We start from the raw sequence: 22,714 nt of genomic DNA on the forward strand, positions 1-22,714 counted from the left end.
AGCTGTAATCTGTGTTCATAGAGAGTAATTATATGCATAAGTTCCTTCTAGTATGAAGCGTAGCAATAGCTTTGTTTGATTTTAAAAAAAATTTAAAATGGGGGGAAAAAAGTCAGTTGAAAACTGTTGTAATTGTCTGCTTTTCCATATATATTCCTGAATAATATTTCAGGAATTCACATTTTCTGTAAGGCCGTGTAAGAAGATATTTATGCCTACATATGAAATACTTAGCATAGACTACTTTTTTTTTTTTGGGTGAGGGTGGAACTTTTGGTTCTATGATGCACTTAAATGTGGAAAAATTATCTATGAAATTATCTGTGTAATTACCAATTCAGTAGGGTCCTAGCATATATTTTTTTTTGCAGACTTGTAGCTGTGGCCGTGGGACATTTTGTATTCATCTGCTGTTTGTTATGTTGCGGGTGTTCCAGCTTGAACCCTCAGACCCAATGCTCTGGAGAAAGACACTGAAGAACTTTGAGGTAATTGATTTCTAACAGATCTAGTGGCAGATCTAAAATACATTCCATGTAAAAGTCTTTAGGGCATTATCTTTAAAAATTCTGAAAACTGTTGCTTTTCAAGGCAGCAAGAATATATGTGTTTAGCTGTATCTTTAACTCATTGTCAAGTGCTCTGTAAGTAGAAAAAAAATAGCTACGAATAAAGGACATAACTAAAAGAATAGCAGAGGTATAGTTTAATGAGTGATTCAAATCTTGGATTTTCTACTCAAATTTTTATATCTGTCTTACTGATTGACTGAAAGGTAAACAGAACAAGGGTCTTCAGAAGTAATTGTGTATATACTTAAAGCTGTCATTTATTTTTAATAAGCAAATAAGGTTTTATTGTAAAGTTTCTTGTGATCTGTTTATTAGTAAGACTTCTGAAATACCTGCTGCTACTGCTAATGCATTATTGTGAAGGTGAATAGATCTTCTTTAGCAGTAGTTAAGCTTCCGTAATACTACTTTTAATTACAAGCTATTCATAGCATAAATACGACTGTTGCTATCTTTTTCTGATGTTAGGTTGAGAGTTTGTTCCAGAAATATCACAGTAGGCGTAGCTCAAGGATCAAAGCTCCATCTCGTAACACCATCCAGAAGTTTGTCTCACGCATGTCAAATTCTCATACATTGTCATCATCTAGTACTTCTACATCTAGTTCAGAAAACAGGTTAGTATTTTCCTAAAGGAATTAAAAACTTTATTCTGCAGTTTTCTTCTAATTTTGAAGGTTCAGAATCACCTACATTCTTTTTGTTCAAAGCTGCTTTCATTTCAAGCCACCTTAAGTCTGTATTTGTAAACAATCAAGTCAACGATACATTAGTCACCGTGATACCAAGTGGGCCTATTTGCTTTTTAACTTCTGTTTGAAAAATGTTAAGTAGAGTTGTGAAAATAATTTTTTTTACCTTTTATAAATTTGGGGAGCAAACTTTTGAAATGTAAGTGCAAGACTGAAGCATATATTAACTCTGGAAACCTATTTCTGTGCATTTGTTGGAATACAGCACTTGTGCAAATGTTGACAAGTGAAAAAACATGACTTTTTTTCTTTTTCTCTTGTCCCACTTCAGAGAAGTGCTTGTGCACTATGTGACAATATACTGAAAAATTTTGGGGTAAACATATATAAAAATATATTTTTAAAAACATAAGGAAGCATATATTTTTAAAAGCATTTAATGTAAAATGGGTAGTTATTTTAAGGGAGCTAGTAAACGATTATGATTTTTATAGTTTATGCAATATTAAACAGTGCCTTATTTACCAATCTTAAGTGATGTTTGATTCTTTTTATTTTTTTTTCCCCGATTACTACTGCTTAAGTGCTTTTGCATGTTCTTTTCCTTGATTTGAAAAGATATTGGTTAATTTCTTAAACAAATGACTTGTGCATGTGTTAGTGGGTGAACTAGACATCCTCTACAGAGGCCAAACCACAGAAGACAACCTAAACTGAGACTTTCTTTTGTGTAAAGTGAAACCTAATTTAAGGAGTACCTTCATATGTTGCTTTGTGATAATAAGCATGATGAGTAAGTTAGAGAATATATTCAGACAGGTTTGTAATTCTGATGTGCAGATTGTGACCTTAATGTCCCATTACAGAATCATAGAATCTTTGGATTGTAAACGACCTTCAAGGTCATCTTTTACTTATTTTTCCAAATTGTGTCACTGTAAATAAGCTGCATAAACAAAGCAGTTAAACACATCGTCTACTCTGGAACTACTTCACTGGCAAGTGAGTTTCTTTAATGTAGGTACCTTGTGCAGGAAATTTTTTTTTTTTTTTTTCCCATAGTCTAGGCTTCACTGGATTGTGAACTTCACTGCTTTAGTTCTTGTTTTTAACAGGATGAAAGATTTTTTCAATTGTTTGCCAGTGTGCCTGATGGTTACTTCCTGGCATTACTGGTTCGTTGGGATAAGTTGGTGTATTGTGCAAGTCTAGTCTTGCATGATATAAGTATTGGAGAACACTGAGCATCAGATTTGAGATAAAAATTTACTTGGTTCTAGTAATTACTGTGACTGGCAATTATTTTTGGTTCACCACTAATTCTTCAAAAGTAAAATTAAACTTAAATTTAAATTAATACTTGTGTTTCTATACATGGTGTGGAAATACGTTTTTCACTGTAAGCTTATTTTTGTGCATTTTTCAAGGAAAAAATAGTGTCAACCATTTACAAGGAAATAGAAGTGAATATATGTGTATGGAAATAATGTATATACAAATTAATTTTATTTTTTAAATAAATAAATTTGTGAACAAATACAGGGTTCCTGCAAACTTTTAGACAAACACGAACTATAACTTAAATTTTTGCTATGAATAGTAAGGGTTTTGCAATTTAAATAATGCAGAAGATTAAAATGCATGTTTTTCACTACCTGTTGTTTAAGTTCAGAGTAATTTTTCTGGTGAAATCTGGTTATATTCATTTAAAAATAAAGGTGGGATAAATAAAATGGAAGCAACATGTAAAACAGGGAAGATTTTTTTTTTAAATATACATGTGACATGTAGCTATGTTAGTGTGCATGTGAATCTATTGCATCTCATTTCTGTTACTGGCAGAAAATTCTTGAGTGGCTGTTATCTTCTATTAATCTTTTGAGTTTTATATATGTTCATCAAGTAGTAGTTAGTTTCCTGTAACGGGCTAAAGACTACCTTATGACTCAGTACTCTGAAAGCAGTGTCATGGAAAAAAATGTGGGTAGCTTTCAAAATACGAAAATTTCTTTGTTTTTCAAAACCAAATTACAAGTAAAAAAGCAAATGTTGGTTTGTTTAAAGAAGCCTTGGGGAAAAAAATGTAAGTGCCCAAGGCTGGGCCTTTCAATCTCTAATTGGTATCTGACCTAGTTTGCAAAGATGTCATGCATTTTGTGACTTTCCTTTTAATTTCAACAAAGTGTTGTCTTGTACTCACTGCTTCTAAAAATTTGGTTGCTTATTTATTCAGACCAAGGTTTAGGAGAATGATTCATGCATAGCCTATAGTTACTCAGAAGTAACTGTAATAAACTGGAAGGTAAATCTTTTTTCACTGTTAAAGCCTATTCTGAATTCTGATATGCCACTTTTACAATCGTGAATATCTGTTTTTATAGTATGAAGGATGAAGAAGAACAGATGTGCCCCATTTGCTTGTTAGGCATGCTGGATGAAGAGAGCCTAACTGTGTGCGAAGATGGCTGCAGGAACAAGTTACACCACCACTGCATGTCAATATGTACGTTGTCATCTTTGTCTTTTTAAGTTCCGGTGACTCTAAATATACAGAAGTATTATAACTTAGTGTGTTTGTATTGGGTTTTTTGTTTGTTTTAAACGTAAAAAAAAAAAAAAAAGAAGAAAAGAAAAAGAACGGAAACCTGGTTTTAAGTGATGAATGGTAGCTCTTTGTGAGAGTTTGGTATCATTTGGGTACTATTGATATGCCTTATTTTATCGGTTATTCACAAATCAAGTTTGTAATTTGATGCTTTGAGAAAGCAGTTACCTGCAGGCCTAGAGGTTTGCTCGTCTTTTCGTCTTTTACCTGAGTGAAAAGATTATGTCCAATTACAGCAAGGTTAAGAACAGACTTTTAGCCCACTGTGACTGGTCATTAGAATGCAGGAAAGTCATCTACTATTAGCTAGGATTATTATAGTGAATGACAGAGTATGCTTAAATACTACATTAAATAAAACATATAAATAATTATAGTTTACTTCAACAAATAAAATTCAATCTCCCATATTTTAATACTTTATAAAAAATATTACCTATGTTTGAGGTTCAAAAGGAACTGCATTTCAGTTCATAACTTTTAATACTAATTTTAATTGTAGCGTTAAACTGAAGCGTTTCTGCATGCAAAAAATGTTTAAATACCCGTATTTATCAGGCTGCTGCAAATGGCTCAGTTCAGAAGTGCTTATCCTGAAACTAACATTCTTCAGTAAAACCTAGAAATAGTAATGCCATCTTCTGGTTTTATACACTCTAAAATTGAAGTACGTATTATCCTGTTGCTGTGTTCCAGGGGCAGAAGAATGCAGAAGAAACAGAGAGCCACTTATCTGTCCTCTTTGTAGATCTAAATGGAGATCTCATGATTTCTATAGGTAAGGATTCAGTCTGTGTATAACAAACTATCTGTTTCTGGATCCTTAGTTGATGTTCCTAAATATGATAAAGTATTTACTTCAGTAAATGTTTCATTTGTTAATCCATGTTATTTGTTGTTAATCTGTAGTCATGAATTGCCAAGCCCTGTGGATTCTTCTGTTCTCCGTGTGGTTCAGCAGCAAACTCAGCAGCAATCTACATCTGGATCACAGAGAAGAACCCAAGATAGCAATTTTAACCTTACTCATTATGGGGTCCAGCAGATCCCTTCTACCTATAAGGATTTAGCTGAGCCATGGATTCAGGTAATCTTACTTTGTAAAAGAAGCTTCTAAATGCAAAACCTGTTTTTGAACTGTTTTGCTAGATTTGTCAGATCAACAATTCAGAAATTTATTCTGAATCCTCATCAGCTTTATGGTTGATTATTATTGGAAAGAATTACATTTAACTTGCATCAGAAGAGAAGGATTTCCAGTTTTATTTTAACTGTGATTTCAATTTTGGACTTCATCTCAGGCCTCATATTAAAAGGTCCATGTAATAAAATGTACTATTCTTAACTCTAGCTTTGGTTGTGCAAGTTTAGCACAAATACGAAGTTGGAACTTATTGTTACCCAAGCTGTGTTGCAGGAGCTGAATGACCTCTGGAGTCTAGAGGCAGGTTCAGCTGAGCAGGTTCACACACTTAAAAGTGGGAGAAATTGTATTGCCTGTGTTTCTGCTGTAATTTTTGTCTGGTATACCTGGACCTTGGTTTCAGGGTTGTTTATATAAATGTCTAGAAACAAACTCCATACTGAATAATTAAAATTCAAAGTGAGTGAAACCATCCATACGGTCATCCTCCCACTTCTCTTAACAGAGTTTTTGGAGAACTGATGTCTTATCATGATGTTTCATTTCTGTCACAGACTTTTTTTAAGACTCTGTACCTTCTGACACATTTTTGCTGTCAGACTTCTTAAGGTGATTTTTTCACCAGAAACATTTCTTTGCTCTTTTTGATCACTCTTCTCAGATACTTAAGTTGCAGTATTACTCAGTTTGACTCCTGTAATGTTGCCTTTTCCTTGGCAGGTATTTGGAACGGAGTTAGTTGGCTGCTTGTTTTCTCGAAACTGGAATATACGAGAGATGGCACTTAGACGTCTTTCCCATGATGTTAGTGGTGCTCTATTACTGGCTAATGGTGAAGGCACTGGAAATTCTGGGAGCAGCAATGGAAACAACACAAGTGCTGGAGCTCTGGGAGCAGCTAGTGGGTCATCTCAGACCAGTATCTCAGGAGATGTGGTGGTGGAATCCTGCTGCAGTGTGCTGTCCATGGTCTGTGCTGACCCTGTCTACAAAGTGTATGTTGCTGCTTTAGTAAGTAGTTGTTTACTTGTTGTATTCTGGTAATTTCAAAGTTGCTTCGAAGGGGAGGGAAAGGGAGGAGATATAAGAAATCAGGAATCCTAGTAATTGTTGTTGAGTACCACTGATAACCTAACTTTTAACCGTCATCTGAAAGTGGGATGAACCAAATCCTCAGCAGGAGTGAAATGGCATGGCTACACTGGCCAAATATAAAGAAATGCTTGCTACAGTGCTAAGTATTAAAAGTACTTGCATGACTAAGTTCTTTCCATTCTCAGAGAATGCATGACTGATTCTAACAGTGAATGTGTAGTAAGCTGTTTATCCTTTGAACATTTCACTGGTATTTTGAATGCAATTTACATAAAACTATTTATGATTCTTAAAAAAAATTAAAATTGTGTAGCTAATTTGATTTCATATGTATTGCTTTTTTCCCTTCTCAGAAAACTTTAAGAGCCATGCTGGTATATACTCCATGTCATACTTTGGCAGAAAGAACTAAACTACAGCGACTTCTCAAACCAGTTGTAGAGACTATATTAGTTAAGTGTGCAGATGCCAACAGGTATGCTGTCTCATGAACTACAGATTCATTTTGGATCGTTACTGAAATGTCTTGAAGCTTCATTTGTTGCTATTTATCTGGAACTCGGAGGCCATTTATAGTTGGTGGTGAAATAAAATGTTTGGACCATAAGTATAAATGGATCATGTTTTTGTTAAAGTCTAATTGCTACCAATAAACTTCTGGCTTGAAAGAAGTAGGTTTAGAAAGCACCTGATTGTATTTTTTCAACACTTGCAGATCTTAAGTGATACTTTGCTTTTGTAAAGCCTTTTCCCCTGCCTTAAAATAAAAGATGATGTTAGGTGCAGTCGTCAACCATCCCCCTCCATTTCAGTTGATACTGCTTTGGTCTAATTCTCATGACTCACCTTTAAGCAGCCAGCAAGTACCAATCATGTACAACAGCTTTTGTTGAAGTAGGAAACGTGTATCTGTGCTGTGAAGTGTTAACATAACAATTTTTTACTTTTTATTTCACAGTGTAATATTAAGAGATGGCTATTCCAAGTGAATGCCCTTGGCATTTCTGGTTTGAGTAGGCCTTGGCCTCGTGTCCCAAGCTACCCCGTTTTTTTCTGCCAGACAACCATTTCTTCACCTCTACTGTAAGCTAGATGCAGAAGTCCACCAGGTTTATTTTTGTCTCTTTAGGTTTAGTTCCTAAGCCACGTTTCTTCTGAAACTGCAGCTAGAGATGCCCAAGCAATCATCTAGCAATAGAATATCTAAAGTTAAAGGAATAAGTGAAATAGAGCTGTTCCTTATGTTTCTGGATTCCTGGATGTGTCCTGTTTTTGCAAGAGGATGAGGTGCTGTTTGGGTTTTTGTTTCCTTATTAGTGATGGACATTACATTTCTGGAAGTATCATTGTAAAAATCGTCACAACTATTGGTAGCTTACAGATAGGGGATTATAGAAATATATTGGAATAAACGGATGTAAAATCACTTTCCACACACAATTCCAAGCTACTAATAATTATTGAAATATAATGATTAGAATGTTTTTGCTTGACAGCATCTGCTAAAGAGGGGTTTTTTTGTTTTAATTTCTTACAGTCGAACAAGTCAACTTTCAGTCTCAACGCTGTTGGAGATGTGTAAAGGCCAGGCGGGCGAGCTCGCAGTTGGGAGAGAAATACTTAAATCTGGTAATAATAGTTCTTCATGTATAATTGAATTATAATAACAAGTAAATATACTGAAGTGTTTTAAATTTAATACAGGAATTAGCCAATATCAGCATGGCAAAGAGAACAGTATTTCTCTCAGCAGTTTGGGAGAGGGTAATGTGGGCACACAATGTGTATTTCTATATATGATATAGTTCTGATCTTTATTTAGATCAGAATTTAGAATGTGAACATATCTAATCCTTGTTTTATAAACTTTTTTTATAGGGTCCATTGGTATTGGTGGTATTGATTATGTCTTAAATTGTATTCTCGGAACCCAAACTGAGTCTAGCAACTGGCAAGCACTACTGGGGCGACTTTGTCTAATAGACAGACTTCTGTTGGAATTCCCTGGTGAATTTTATCCCCACATTGTCTGTGGAGATGTTTTACAGGCTGATACCGTAGCAGACAGGTACTTGATTACACTCTGTGACTCTTACTCTTTGTAGTTGAATGTGTTGTTGATGACTTCTTCAAAAAAACAGTTGTTCTAGTTCCTGTAAACTAATAGTATGTAGTCATAAAGTAAGCATACTTTTGCATATAGAGTAAATGGTTGCCTTTTTTTAAAAAATTCTGACCTGTGAATCAATTTTGAAGTACCAGTAAGTCTCCTTTCTACTGCACAACTGACAGTTAAATACATTATCTTGAAATAGCTTTCTTGGCACTAGTTAACTAGAGCATATCAGTGTATAAAACGCGTCCTTTCTTTTTTTTAGGTATAAGAAACTTCTGTCCCTCTTAACTTTCGCCTTGCAGTCAATTGACAATTCCCACTCAATGGTTGGTAAACTATCACGGAGAGTATTTTTGAGTGCAGCAAGAATGGTGGCAAGAGTGCCTCATGTTTTTGTAAAGCTGTTAGAAATGTTGAGTGTGACGAGCTCAACTCATTATGCAAGGATGCGTCGACGTCTAATGGCAATAGCAGATGAAATGGAAATTGCAGAAGCCATCCAGCTAGGCATGGAAGAAATGCAGTCTGGGGATTGTCAACATGAAGACTTCTTGCAGCTACCTGTACCAGATAACTCTCCAGAAGCTACAGAAAGTAATACTCCCAACAATACTGTTCAGTTATCAGGGAAAAGTGGGAAAGGTTTAGGTGATAAACTGAGTGCCAGTCCAGAGGACATTTCTGAGACGCTGGCTGGCCTTGCTGTAGGACTTCCTGTTTCAATAACCACTGAGCAACCAAAGCCAGCCATTCAAACAAAAGGAAAACCCCACAGTCAGTGTTTGAATTCTTCTGCCTCATCAAGTCATTCCCAGTCACTATTTCCAACACACATGTCTCCTTCAAACCCATCTGTACCAGCTGGCACTGTAACAGATGTCTCTAAACTCAGACCTCAGGGATTCATTCCCTGCAAAATCCCCTCACCTTCTCCTCAAACACAGCGGAAGCTTTCTCTCCAGTTTCAGAGAAACTGTTCTGAAAATAAAGAACCAGAGAAACTTTCTCCAGTTTTTACCCAAGCAAGGCCATTGGCATGCAGTCACATACACAGGCCAAAGCCCTCACGAGCCACCCCAAGTGATATGAACAAGCAGGGAGAAACCTTAAAAACCAGCATGACACTTGACCTGAATGATATTTCACAATGTGATGGCAATAGTGGTAGTAGTAGCAGTGCAGTTATACCAAGTGAAGAGACAGTGTTCACACCAGTAGATGAAAAATGTCGATTGGATGTTAATGCAGAGCTCAATTCCAGTATTGAGGACCTACTTGAGGCCTCCATGCCAACGAGTGACGGCACAGTTACATTCAAGTCTGAAGTCGCAGTTCTTTCTCCTGAGCGGGCAGAAAATGATGATACTTACAAAGATGATGTAAGTCATAATCAAAAATGCAAGGAAAAGATGGAAGCTGAAGAGGAGGAAGCTTTAGCTATTGCTATGGCAATGTCAGCGTCTCAAGATGCCCTGCCAATAATTCCCCAGCTACAGGTCGAAAATGGTGAAGATATCATAATCATTCAGCAGGATGTAAGTATACACATGGGAATTTAGCCTAAGTCTCAGCTGAGGTTCACTGAATTTATAAAGCAGTGCTGTTATGTTTCCAAAGCTATATAAAACACAAAGGTACTCAGTACCCTCTCCTAGAACTTGAAGCATAAATGGTCTGCCAGTTTAGGGTGCTAACAGAAACATTCCATGTTTATTAACAAATTTGGAGAAAGTATTTGGAAGAGAAACATCATGTCATGTACCAACCTTTAAAATGACAAAGAAGGAAGTGTAAAAGTGGGGAAAACAGGAAATAAGAACAAAGTTTTTAAGCAGGAGTAGAACTGTACTGAGGCTTAGTGCTGATTTACTTTGAAGGCAATTGTACAAACCCAGATTAGTTTCTGAAAGAAAAGACAGAGTTGGAAGAGATCTTGTCGGCACATCTTGAGAGAGAAGATGTGAGATACTTTAGAAGTCAGAAAAAAGATATTTGTTTGCAAAGAGACAAAAGCACAAGAAATAAGAATAGAGAAAGGAGTGCTTTATTTGTGATCCTCTGCATGATATAATAACATGCGAAACATAAAATGGGAGAAATAAATTAAGTAGAAGACAACATGATTTTGGTTATTTTTACTATAGGTGCTAACTAAAACCTTAACTAGACATGAGATCAGGAATAGCAAAATTTGTGTCCTCAAATCTTGCCTTTCAGCTTTGGGTAGTAACATGGAGACCCCCTCTCTTCATACATACAGTAGGAATACGTGGGTTACGGAGTACACTGGTGTTCTGGTCTCAGCTGAAATACGTATAAAATGCATTACAAAGAACTGTAAGGGAGAAGAGAGGCATATAAGCGTGGATATTTCATAACCTTCCAGAATGTCAGATGCATGCTAGTGAACATGGAATTGATTTGGAATTTAATTTGCAGACACCAGAAACCCTGCCTGGACATACCAAAGCAAAACACCATTACAGAGAAGATGCAGAATGGCTTAAAGGTCAGCAAATTGGTCTTGGAGCTTTCTCTTCCTGTTACCAAGCTCAAGATGTAGGAACAGGGACACTAATGGCTGTAAAACAGGTAAATACTTCAAATACTTCACTTTCTTGAGTATATTGTGTTTGTTTTTCATTATTTCTTTGGAATATGAAATAAAAAAGCACTTGCTCTCAGACTTCTTGTGTTCCTTGCTTCCTCTGCTCCCTGTCATGTGTTCTCACATAATACATAACAAAAACTCTTTATGTGCCCGGTAGTAATATAGTATTTTCAGGTTTTTCACTTCTCCTGAAAATTAAAAATACAGTACTTTTTTATATATACATGCCCATTTCTTTCATAGTTCTTCAGATGCATTTTTACTTTTATCAAGTTCATAACTCAGTGACAGATTTAGGAATGGAACCCGGACCTCTTGATTCCAAATAAATGCCTTATTTGCAAGGTAGTTATTAAAAGTATTTTCCCCTTACTTGTCAAGATTTTTTTCCTAAAACGGTTCAAGAGAAGGTAGTGTAGTTTAATGCTCATTTCCTCTGATCCAACAGCCAACTTTGAGGCAAGTATTTTTAATATTTAAATTAATAGCTACAGATGTGTGACCGAGAAAAGAGGCCCAAATGCACATGCTTCACTCAAGATTTTTGTAGGTTCTAGATGTGAGTAAGTGTTTCACACTTCAGGTCCCCTAGGTCAGAATCAGTGATACCAACATACAGCAGGGATCTTAGTCCTAGTATTTTCTTACTAATTCTAGAATGATCATATACCTATGGAATTGAGCAATTTCAAAACATTTACTCAGGGAAAGAGTATCAGTCATCAGCTATTCCTCCTTTGAAACTATCTTGCTTGTGAAAGAGTAAGACTGTCCATGCAGGAGAGATGGTGATGATTTTGATGCCCAGGAGAAGTTCTCTGCTGCATACCATTATTTCAGATTTGGTATGGATCAGAGCTGGGGTTGGCTCCAGTTCCATTACCTGACTTCTGATCTGCTCCACCCTTCCCCCACCGCCAAATTTCTGGCATAAGAGATTTAATTATGACACAGTATGGTTAAACTGCTAAAAATTTTAAGAAACAACGCTGTCAGAATCCCATTTTAGGACTTACTTTTCTTCCTTCTCTTCAACATCTGAAAAAAAAAAAATTTTCCTAGTTTAAGCAGATGAGAGTGAAGAGGGGAAATTTCCTCACTCTATACTTGGAGAGAATTTTGTTGGTATTTCCCCAGAAGACCACTCTTAACTTTTATGGCTGTCTCACATGGAGATATGTTCTCAGTTGAAGGGGCTTGAGATAACAAAAAAAATATACTTGGTATTTCCAGATGGTGAAAAGGGATGGAAAACCATCCATTCTTGTTACTGTACTGAAGTGGAGGGAGGGGGGTTACAGGACTGGTAATTATCTAAGGTAAGTCTGAGTACCATATTTCAAACCAGGTGACATACGTCAGGAACACATCGTCTGAGCAAGAAGAGGTAGTTGAAGCACTGAGAGAAGAAATAAGGATGATGAGTCATCTGAACCATCCTAACATTATTCGAATGTTGGGTGCTACATGTGAGAAGAGCAACTATAACCTCTTTATTGAATGGATGGCAGGTAAACAACTACTATGACAAAACGAAAATATCACTTGAGTCTTGAACTATGTAGTTTCATACTGCATTTTGCATCAGTTTGCAAATTTGTGTTTTCATTGCTGTTGGTAAACAGTGTGAAGGTCTACTTACAAAACAGTTTTGGTGGTTGTAGCAATATTCTTACCGGTGCATCCTTTTTTTGATTTGGAATTTAGCATACCTAATCTGTCATACAGTTAAAGCAGTTGGAAGCCCTGAACAAAAATTAAACTACTTTTTCCTCAATTTCTGAAACTATACAAAGTTAAAAACTTTGAGAGACAGGCATTTCAGTTGGAAATACATCAAACAGTTGTATTTTCAATGTACCTGGGTGACTTTAAGTTATCATTAAAAATAACTTTGCTAGAAAGTTTGGAATACCTGTCACTTGTTTTTTTCCCATGAATTTTCATTAAAATAGTGTGAGGTGATATGCAAAGGCATTCAAGAACTTCAAGTAAACTTCTAATAATAGGTAGTAAGCAGGATGATTCAGGAAAAACATTCAAATCTTAGCTATATTAAGAGGTAATTTAGTAACAAATAGTGACTTCATTGTATAGAGCAGGGACAGGAAAGTATTTTTTTTTAAGAAAGCTTTATTTTATGGATGGGATTATATCTTGTTGCCATCCAGTTACCAAGACCAGATTTGGTGTTTAAGATATCCTTATTTGTTAAAAAAGAAAGCATTGCACCCTAACACAAGTTCTTTGTCACTTAGCAATACTGGCATGCTAACAAGAAAAGCAGTAGTGCAGAAAATATTTTCTCAAAACTAAGGATGTTTTTCTATAATTTTTCTGAAACAGTATTACTTAGATGATGAAATGTCAGGAATTGTCTTTACCTCATTCAAGCCCAATTTGTATTAGAATACTTCGAGAGGCACAATGGAAATCCAGTATCTTGAGGATCTATATACCAATTTTGAAAAATAGAGAAAAATACTGCTGCTTCTTGCTTGTCTACTTGCTTCTATATATTAGTACTTGGATGGTAACAAAATTAAATTAAGATCCTCAGAAGGAACGCCTACTGGAGGCTGCGCCTATCTATTGCCCCAAAGAAAGCTAGTGTTCTGCTGCCTAAAGGTTAATGCAAAATGTGGATAAATGCGTATTTTTTTTATCAGCAACAGTACTTTGTACACAAAGGGATTTGTACATATTTTTAAGGAAGTATAAAGTTATTAGGAAGCATGAAGACTTAGGTCTTTAATGTGTAGTTCCAGGTAGAAAGTAATTAAGTAACCAAGTACATTATTTTTTGCCTCTTAAACTTTTGAATGTGTTTTGGGGGGATGGGGGCAGAAATCTAGTTATAAATTAGGAATACAAAGTCCCAATTTTAGGACGCAATGCTGCATTCTACTAATATAAAATAGAGGTTTTGAAAAAATTTCTTTTTTTATCTTCTAGGGGGTTCAGTTGCTCATTTGTTAAGTAAATATGGAGCCTTCAAAGAATCCGTTATTATTAATTACACAGAACAATTGTTACGTGGCCTTTCTTACCTCCATGAGAATCAGATAATCCATAGGGATGTTAAAGGTGAGAATTACTTAGAATGTCTTTCAAAAAGGAATATTCAGAAACCAGCATCTATTTTGACTTGAGACCTATTGCTCTGCTCAGATACTGTCTCGAGAGTGGTATTTCTGTTGGGTTTGTCTGATCATTCTTAAGAACTTTAATTACTGAAATTAATCAGAATGTTCAGAGCATGCTTGGGAATATTTGCTACCTGTGCCAATAGTTTAGAAAAATTGGTTTTCTCAATGTGTTCAACTAAAATATGAAGCTGCCGTATATCTATAAAGATTGCTAGTTAAATTAATGTAAATGTTTACACTGAAATGATAGTAAAATATGTGAACAAACCAGGACAGAGGTCATGTTTCTAACATACAGGAATATTGTGATGAATTTTCTTCTTTCAACCTAACTGAACATAAATGCAGCTGTACTGTGTTTGAGCAAAATGTGGACTTTATTGGGAAATCCCAGTCTTACTAAACTTTTCCCTTTAATGTCACTATAGCTGTCCATGAACTGAAGAGATATCCAGATAAGTAGCAATATAGTGATGGTAAATACTTGTCTTTAGTTTTTCTTAAAATAGGAAGTTTCAATTGATCTGTAATTCTCTTCAAGACAACTCAAAGTTGTTTAAGGATGAAATAAGTTTAAATTTCACAGGGAGCTGCAGGCAATGAAAACCTCCAGGGCTTTAGGTCACCATTTTCTTTCGTTATTCTATCTCCAGGCATTGTTTCAGAATCCTGTGTTTGCCCTACTTTGAAAGGTTGCTTGCTTCTCTAAACCTCTCGGACAGCCTCAAGCTGTGTGCAGTATCATCCAGGCATAACAGAAAAGTGATATAATTAGACTTTGTCCTTGATTTTTAGATTTTCTTGATATTGGGGTTGGGGAACGTCAACCTATTTATAGTTTTGAAGTGGAGGGAGGAGAGTGTTTGTTCATCCTTTTGCCTTTAATAGAAAGCCAACTAGCAGTATTTTTATTGTGCTGTTGACAGGTGCCAATTTGCTGATTGACAGCACAGGTCATAGACTAAGAATTGCTGATTTTGGAGCTGCAGCCAGGTTGGCATCAAAAGGAACTGGTGCTGGGGAGTTTCAGGGACAGTTGTTGGGAACTATTGCATTTATGGCACCAGAGGTAAGAAACCAGTTTTGGAAGTTACTTCAAGAAGTTTGTTTGAGCTCTTTAAGCTAATTCATACAGCCAAATAACAAAAAATTGCTGTAAATGCTTCAAATATGTTTTAAATGTACCTGATTCCAACATGGTGATAATGACATTTCTTTCTCGCTGTCAAAGTTGTTTTATGTAGTTCGTTACAAGATATTGTTACTAAAGCCCAAATGACCATTTGGTCAATGCAAGTTACTTAGCCTTGCCCCTTGATCAGGCATTTTATTTACTAGCTCCCTATAGCTGTATAAATCTTACAGCATTTATATCATTGATCACTTTCTCAACCTGAAACGTTAATCAGAATGCACTTGGGTGGTTGATTTTTGTTAATGTAAATTAAGAGGCTTTGAAGCGGATAATCTGACCTTTGATCTGTCTGTCTCTTCAGGTTCTGAGAGGTCAGCAATATGGTAGGAGCTGTGACGTGTGGAGTGTTGGGTGTGTTGTTATAGAAATGGCTTGTGCTAAACCTCCCTGGAATGCAGAGAAACACTCCAATCATCTTGCTCTTATATTTAAGGTGAGGTATTGCTCCAATATACTACGAAAGATGCTGACTAATTTCATATACAGCAATGTGAATCTTAGAAAAGTACACAAGTAGTAGGGGTTGTTGCAATAGCTCTTTATATTGGAGCTGTTAGTACAAAATCAATACTGATACCAACATAATCATACTTGCTTGTTCAAAAAAAAAAAAAAGGCTACCAACACAATAATATGCAGAAAAAGCTCTTGTTCTAATATACAAATACGTAGTGTAACAGGCTAAAAAAAAAATTGGGGAATAGAGTTGATCTTGACTCTAGGCAGAAGATCAGGATTTGAACTCTTTCTTACAATCCTGTAAAATACATGAGCAAAATAAGTTTTTTCTACCATAAAACATTTATATGTGTGTTCATATTTCATAGTGGGGAATGCCCTTTGGTAAAAAAAATGATGTTCCATGTTCAAATTTTGCTGAAAGATATTTACCATATGGCATGCTACATATGAATATTGCCCCTCCCTTTTCTAAGTAATCCATTTTGGCATTCATGTTTCTTACTAAAATCAATTAGGTGTATTTAATTCTAAAAGTCTAGCTGAACTGTAGGCATGAATGAAGAATACACAGCTGCAAGTGAAGAAAGTGATTATTAGCATTGTCACTAGCATGAGTGAAGAAAGTGTTTCCACAAAACAGAATGAGCACAGCAGTATGCAAATAATTTCTAATTAAGTACAAATCACTTGTGATAAGAGATGTAATTGTCTTGGTTCTGTGTGTGCCACTCTAGTGTTCTCAGTCATCTTGCTTAATTTGATCTAGAGAAGATTAAAATTAATTTGGTTGGGAGTGATCTGCATCTAGCTGAGAAAGATTGCCCTTTGGGGTTGTAGCAGAAATAAAGGAAAGACAATGGAAGGGAGTATACTCAGCTTAAAATATCACAATGTAACATCGCTCAGCTTAATATATCTCCATGTTGGCTTATGCCAGTTAATAGTGATGGCAACCGGTAGACTAAAGAATACTCATACATATGCCATACGAGCTTTTCTTATGGCCTGCTCAGCAGGTGGTCACTGCAGAATCTTGCTGTAAGAAGGAAACACAAAGAAAAGGACAAGGAGAGAGGCAGACTGTGAAAGGCAATAGGCATAAGGGCAACTTAAGACCCATTTTATAAAATGGAAGCATAATGTAATCTTCAAACTGCAGTAGGAAATACGCTAAGTGGAGCGCTCATAAAGCTGAAAATGATCAGCTTGTAAAAGGTTTTTGGGGTAGGAGAGCAGACTTAAGAATCACTGACTTCTAAAAAGTTACTTTCCCTTTGTTCAGATTGCTAGTGCAACTACTGCTCCATCAATCCCTACACATCTGTCTCCTGGCTTGAAAGATGTGACTCTTCGGTGTTTAGAACTTCAACCTCAGGACAGACCCCCATCAAGGGAGCTGCTGAAACACCCAGTCTTCCGTACTACATGGTAGCTACTTGTGTATAAAGCTGATATACTGAAGAAGATGCTACTGAATATATAACTGTCTTGCAGTGCAGTTAAGCACAGCAAATTGTATTATTCTGCTGGCCTTAATGGTAGATACATCAAGGACTTAAGGCCAGTGGAGGACCCTACCTAAGTATGTGATTGACAAATCGAGATCTTTACTTAAGCTCAGTATGCAACATTTCACAACTTGTGCAAAGATTTGTAAACTGTGCCTTTTCAAACATCTGGCTCTATGTGAACACAAAAGCATTTTTCCTTAAATCCACAGGATTATTTAGCAGATAAGTGATTTTTATTTTATTTGGAGCACTTTTTCAGCAATATTAGCAGCTGAGGGGCTCAGGATCTATTTTAATATAGCAATCACTGTTCTATTTCACATCATGTAGATGTAAGCAGAGGGTTCTGCAATTAGTGAGTTTTCAGCAGTGGTTAAAAGGAACTTCTGTATTTGTTCCTTTTAATTACACGAAGTTCTCTGAGTAACAAATCAAAACATTGATAGATACTTTAAAAAAACATTTTGCCTTTCTTAAAGTAAGAGCAGGCAGTTGCGGTTAACTGTGCATTTACTGCTGGCCATGTAATTTCTTTTGAAATTAAAGTTTGTTTTTATTGTATTTTTAACTTTCAGGAAAAGGGGATCTTTTAAAATAGTCTTTAGAAGAAGATGCAAGCTGTGTCATGGAACACCTTGCTGACAAAAGAGTTTTTTTTAAAACAGATTTGCTGGAAATCTGTAATAAAATGCCATCTTCAAGGCAGTGTTGAAGGCTCTGACAGTATAGGTTATTTAAAAAAACAAAACAGAAAAAAAAAAAAAAGATTGTTCTGTATAAAACAACCTATTCTGAATCATGCTAAAAGTTGTTGAGCCTTTTTTTCATATAGCAGTTTCTTCTGGAAAATCGTGTAGAGAAGTTTCATGTTAAAGGCACCAGACCCAGTTCCCATTAAAGTTTATGGGAGACTTTGTCCTGTAGTTCAGTGGGAGCAGGTGCCAACTATGAGAAATCTCATTCTTTGTGTAACAAAACTGAGGTCACGTTCTTTATTGATAAGTTTTACCTGCTGTTTTCCTTCTGCCATACATCATCTATTTACTGTAGCCATTAGTGATAATTTAATTTGAAAATGTTAAAAATATTACCATAAGAAAGGTATTTATTTTAACAAGAAACAAACTCGGACTTGAAAAGCAAGATAAAGTAAAATGTGAAGTAAAGCTTCCACCTGTAGTGCAAACTATGTTTTTTAGCAGGTGTGTTTTTTTTAAAACAGGTTTTTAAAATAATTTTAAAGGCGAGTTTTTAGATTCTGATGCATGTAATTCTGAAGGAAAACGGCAGCTTTTCTTTTGCTTTTTTTAAGATGGGGATCTTTTTTAATCGAATACTGATTGTGTTTAATCTATTTGAAAAAAATACTGTTCATGTTTTAACTCTTCAGATGCCAGTTGGATTGTTGGACTGAAATAGAATTGGTTATTTTCAAAGACTCAGGACAAACTAAATAAGCTATGGTACATTAAAAATGTACAATACAAATTGGAAGTAAAACATCTTAAAGATAAGTTTACAAGAATGATAGTGCTCATACTAATAAAAGAAGCGGTGTCATTAGTTGTGAATATGTTTCTTTTGGAAATTTTACATTCCTTTGTTTTGGAAGACTGGCAGACTTTGAAGAGTTAAAAAGATAATATTGAAATGTGAAGTTTGGTAGCTCTAACTGTTTTGTACTTGACTTTTTTTTTTTTTTTACCACTTTAGAATTTCTCATTCTAATAAGATTGTTTCTAAGTCTTTCTTATGTGCAAGCTTTAAGGATGCACTCTTGCCAATTCATGTACTGGAAGATCAGTTGTCAGATTAATACTGTTTCTGGCAGAAATGTAAACTGTATAAACTGATGAACCTCAGCTAATCAGTATTACTTTGTAGATCACTATGCCTACCACATTTCAAACTCAAACTGCCTCTAGGTGTCCAAATGCATTTGTTTGAGTTTGTTTGCATTTCCCTCAGCTTGCTGGTAATTGTGGTGTTTTTAAAATGCAGATGTGATGTAATATTCTTATTTTCTTTGGATCAAAGCTGGACTGAAAATTGTATTGTGTAATTATTTTTTGTGTTCTTAATGTTATTTGGTACTTAAGTTGTAAATAACGTCTACTGCTGTTTATTCCAGTTTCTACTACCTCAGGTGTCCTATAGAGTTTCTTCTACCAAAGTTCACTTTCACAATGAAATTATATTTGCTATGTGACTGATTCCTAAGACTTCCAGGGTTTAAGGGCTAACTTCTATTAGCACCTTACTGTGCAAGCAAATTTTACAGAAATCTCTGGGTTAAGAAATTTGGCTTCATTGTATCCTTTGTTATTTTAAATATATCAAGATATTTTAATTAAAAGTTTTTACCCCATTGAACCAATTTTATATAGTATAATTTGTACCTATTTTGGTGGTTTTTGTCTTTATAGTAAATAAAAGTTTTTGAAAAAATTTTGTCCTTTGCTGATCGTAAACACCTTCAGTGAATAAAATATTTCTGGTACACTTCACTGTTTATACACAATGCCAGCTGCATCGCTCGATATAGCAAGACTTAGTTTCTAATAATTAAATGACACATGAGTAAGTACTGGCTGATATACATAGATCTTGGGTGTATCAATAATGAACGCTTAGATAAAGGGCAGCAACAAACACTAATTTTTTTTTTATAAAGTTAGGAACTTCTCTTACAACACTGTATCTATAAACTTCACTTGCTTACGCCCTTAGATCAAACATGAAATGTCTAAATTTTTCATTACTGCAAATGTGACTATTAACTACTCTTGTGGTTTAACCCAGCAGGAAGCTAAACACCACGCAGCCATTTGCTTACTCCCTGCCACAGTGGGATGGGGGAAGAGAATTGGAAAAAAGCTAAAACTTGTGGGTTGAGATAAGTAGAATTTAATAGGACAGAAAAGGAAGGGAAGATAATAATAATAATGATAAAAGAATATATAAACCAAGTGATGCACGATGCAATCACTCACCACCTGCTGACTGATGCCCAGCCAGTCGCTGAACAGTGACTACCACTCCCCACAGTTTCATTGTTCAGCATGATGTCATATGGTATGGAATATCTCTTTGGCTGGTTGAGGTAGGCTGTCCCAGCTGTATCCCCTCCCAGCTTCTTGTGTGTCCACTCCCCCTGGCAACGCCCCCTGCGCCTCCTTGCTGAGGAGGGCAGTGTGGGAAGCTGAAAAGGCCTTGACTTGGTGTAAGCACTGCTCAGCAACAACTAAAATATCAGTGAGTTATCAACATTATTTTCATCCCGAATCCAAAACACAACACTATACCAGCTACTAGGAAGAAAATCAACTCTATCCCAGCTGAAACCAGGACAACTGCCAACTCAGGTGAGCTGATTTGCTTAGGTCAGTTCTGGAGCCATTAAGGTGTATCTTGGAAGCTAATCTGCTATTTTGTTTTCAGTGAAATGATTCTGTTGCTTGTGATTTAAGTAGCAAACATAAGCCTGTCTTTATTGAGGCAATCTGAATTGGTACTGCAAAGCAAGGGCTTGTTAGAGTTGCTTGTCTTTCTCCTGATTTTTTTTTTTTTGCTATTTTTCAAATTAATCGATTTTGTGATAGTTGAAAATTAAGTTCAAGTGTTCCATAGCCTTTTTGGTGACATCCTGCATTTTGAGGGATCACTTTCTTTATAGTCTTATGTTACTTACGTGATTGTATGCAACTAGATATGAACATATCCATTCACCAGCAAAAGCTGGCAGCAGAAATCTTCAGATACATTTTTCTGATTTTAAAAAATCAGAATTTATCTGAAATGTCAAGAAGGAAAATATATGACAAGAATTAAATAAAAGATAAATTGAGTGCAATATATCTTCCTTTCTTTGATTTACTATAGAACTGCGTGGTAATTATAATGTTGCAGTCTGCTTTTTAGGAACAAGGGATGGCAGAGATCACCAGTTCCCAGCAGTAGGCAGGAAAAGTCAGACACCTACATACAGAACCAAATGTCTTTATTTGCAATGGGCAGGTTTAGTTCTTCCACTGGCAAATAGTAAGCTTTGCCCATTTTTGATTTCTCTGGTGGGAATAACATTATGTTCCATGTTCTATGTGACATGGTTAGGTACTATAGGTTAAAGTCTGACAGTGTTTCACCTTTGTACATTCTCGTTGAAAGATGACGATTGCTTCTAGGACGTGTTGGAGTGTCATGAGGACCACGTATTTCCTCTTCATCATCTGAGTGGGCAACTTGTATCCATGGCTGTTCTGACCCGATTCTGCCCACCTCCCAAGGTGCTGCATTTCTCTTAAGAACTTTTCTCTCATTCCTTAGTCTTCCTTGCTGAACTGAATTATGAATGTGATAGTCTCGCTTTTAGTGGCAAACGTGCATGTTGTTTTCTTGTTATGGCACACAGCTGCTGAAATCCAGAATTTTAAGGTGTGAATCGAGACCTTTCTTCCCTGTCACTACCAAGAAAGACCAGAAGATGGCAGGAAAGCATTTTGAGGCAGCCACTTCTGCAATTTCCTTTAATTTTCCTCAATTATTTCAGTTTGCAATATATCATCAATCAGTTCCTGTTCTTGGAAGAGATAGGCAAGGCCAACAATAGAATTAAATTGAATATGGAGTAAATCAAGAGGCAATTTATAAGTATTTGCAAGGCTCTGATACAGGAAGTTAATTCTGTTTGTTTCATTCCTCTGGCGGGCCTGTCTCACAAAATCCCACGCTCTTGGCAAGAGTTCAGGTGCAGACACGGGGGTATAAGCCTTGACAGTTGTTTGAGGTTTGATTTCTCTGTTCACCCCAAAAACAATTCTCAAACACTATCAGCATAACATTTTTTTAAACTCGTTTCCTAAGAAAGTAGGACACATGTTGTCACGTTCTGTCTCGTTTTCCCAGTAACTTTTGACTTCGCTGGCAGATTTTAAATGAAACTGCAGATAAGGAGCAGCATCCAAAGATAAACGTTTTATGAAAGTAGGTACTCAAGCAGAGAAGGGAGAACAGTGTCCATGAAGATGATAACATTACCTTGATATCTCTTCACTTAATGATTTGTAATGAATGAACTGGGGGTCTTTGATTTTTTTTTTTTTTAAGATCAGTTGCTAAGCAATTGTTTTCTTCACTAGATTTTTTTGTTTGTTTATTTTACAGACAATTGATAGTAGAATGTGGCATCAAAAGAGCTTATTCCCCCCCCCCGCCCCGATGCACTTGAGTCACAAATGCTCATGATTTGTAAGATATCCCCTCTGCCTGGCTTGTCGGGTTTGCAGCAAACGCTGCAGGCTGTTTCACACCAGTAAGGGGGCTGCACCTTTCAAGCGGCAGTCGCTTACGATGCTGCAAAGCACAACTCAGGTCTCCCCGCCACCAGGGCCAAATATTAGTCAAAATTCTGGACAGAAATGTAACAGGTTTCAGCTCTGGGCTATTGATCTGCTCCTTTTATGACGTGGATCATGTGAGGCACTAACAATCTTCAGCATCACTAGAGGCAGGCGCAGGGTAATTTTGGAAAGGTGGTCTCAGAGCACAGGGGTTGCTCCTGGA

General features: G+C 36.1%; 1 protein-coding gene across 2 annotated transcripts in view; it reads left to right on the forward strand.

Moving 5' to 3' along the window:
* Window positions 1-17,073, forward strand: part of MAP3K1 (mitogen-activated protein kinase kinase kinase 1) — a gene marked incomplete at its 3' end in the record, with an annotated part of 58,017 nt that extends 40,944 nt beyond the window's left edge. For both annotated transcript variants that reach the window (XM_082012878.1, XM_082012879.1), the window contains exons 5-20: window positions 372-488; window positions 1,041-1,189; window positions 3,646-3,767; window positions 4,566-4,647; window positions 4,779-4,956; window positions 5,734-6,024; window positions 6,462-6,583; window positions 7,646-7,737; window positions 7,987-8,176; window positions 8,487-9,759; window positions 10,664-10,816; window positions 12,184-12,346; window positions 13,791-13,922; window positions 14,911-15,053; window positions 15,481-15,612; window positions 16,924-17,073. In XM_082012878.1, coding sequence (XP_081869004.1) covers window positions 372-488; window positions 1,041-1,189; window positions 3,646-3,767; window positions 4,566-4,647; window positions 4,779-4,956; window positions 5,734-6,024; window positions 6,462-6,583; window positions 7,646-7,737; window positions 7,987-8,176; window positions 8,487-9,759; window positions 10,664-10,816; window positions 12,184-12,346; window positions 13,791-13,922; window positions 14,911-15,053; window positions 15,481-15,612; window positions 16,924-17,073 — 3,489 coding nt within the window. The remainder of the gene's footprint in view (window positions 1-371; window positions 489-1,040; window positions 1,190-3,645; window positions 3,768-4,565; window positions 4,648-4,778; window positions 4,957-5,733; window positions 6,025-6,461; window positions 6,584-7,645; window positions 7,738-7,986; window positions 8,177-8,486; window positions 9,760-10,663; window positions 10,817-12,183; window positions 12,347-13,790; window positions 13,923-14,910; window positions 15,054-15,480; window positions 15,613-16,923) is intronic.
* Window positions 17,074-22,714: the final 5,641 nt, after the last annotated feature.

Source organism: Phaethon aethereus (genome assembly GCF_964289735.1).
Source record: "Phaethon aethereus genome assembly, chromosome: Z".
Lineage (NCBI taxonomy): Eukaryota > Metazoa > Chordata > Aves > Phaethontiformes > Phaethontidae > Phaethon > Phaethon aethereus.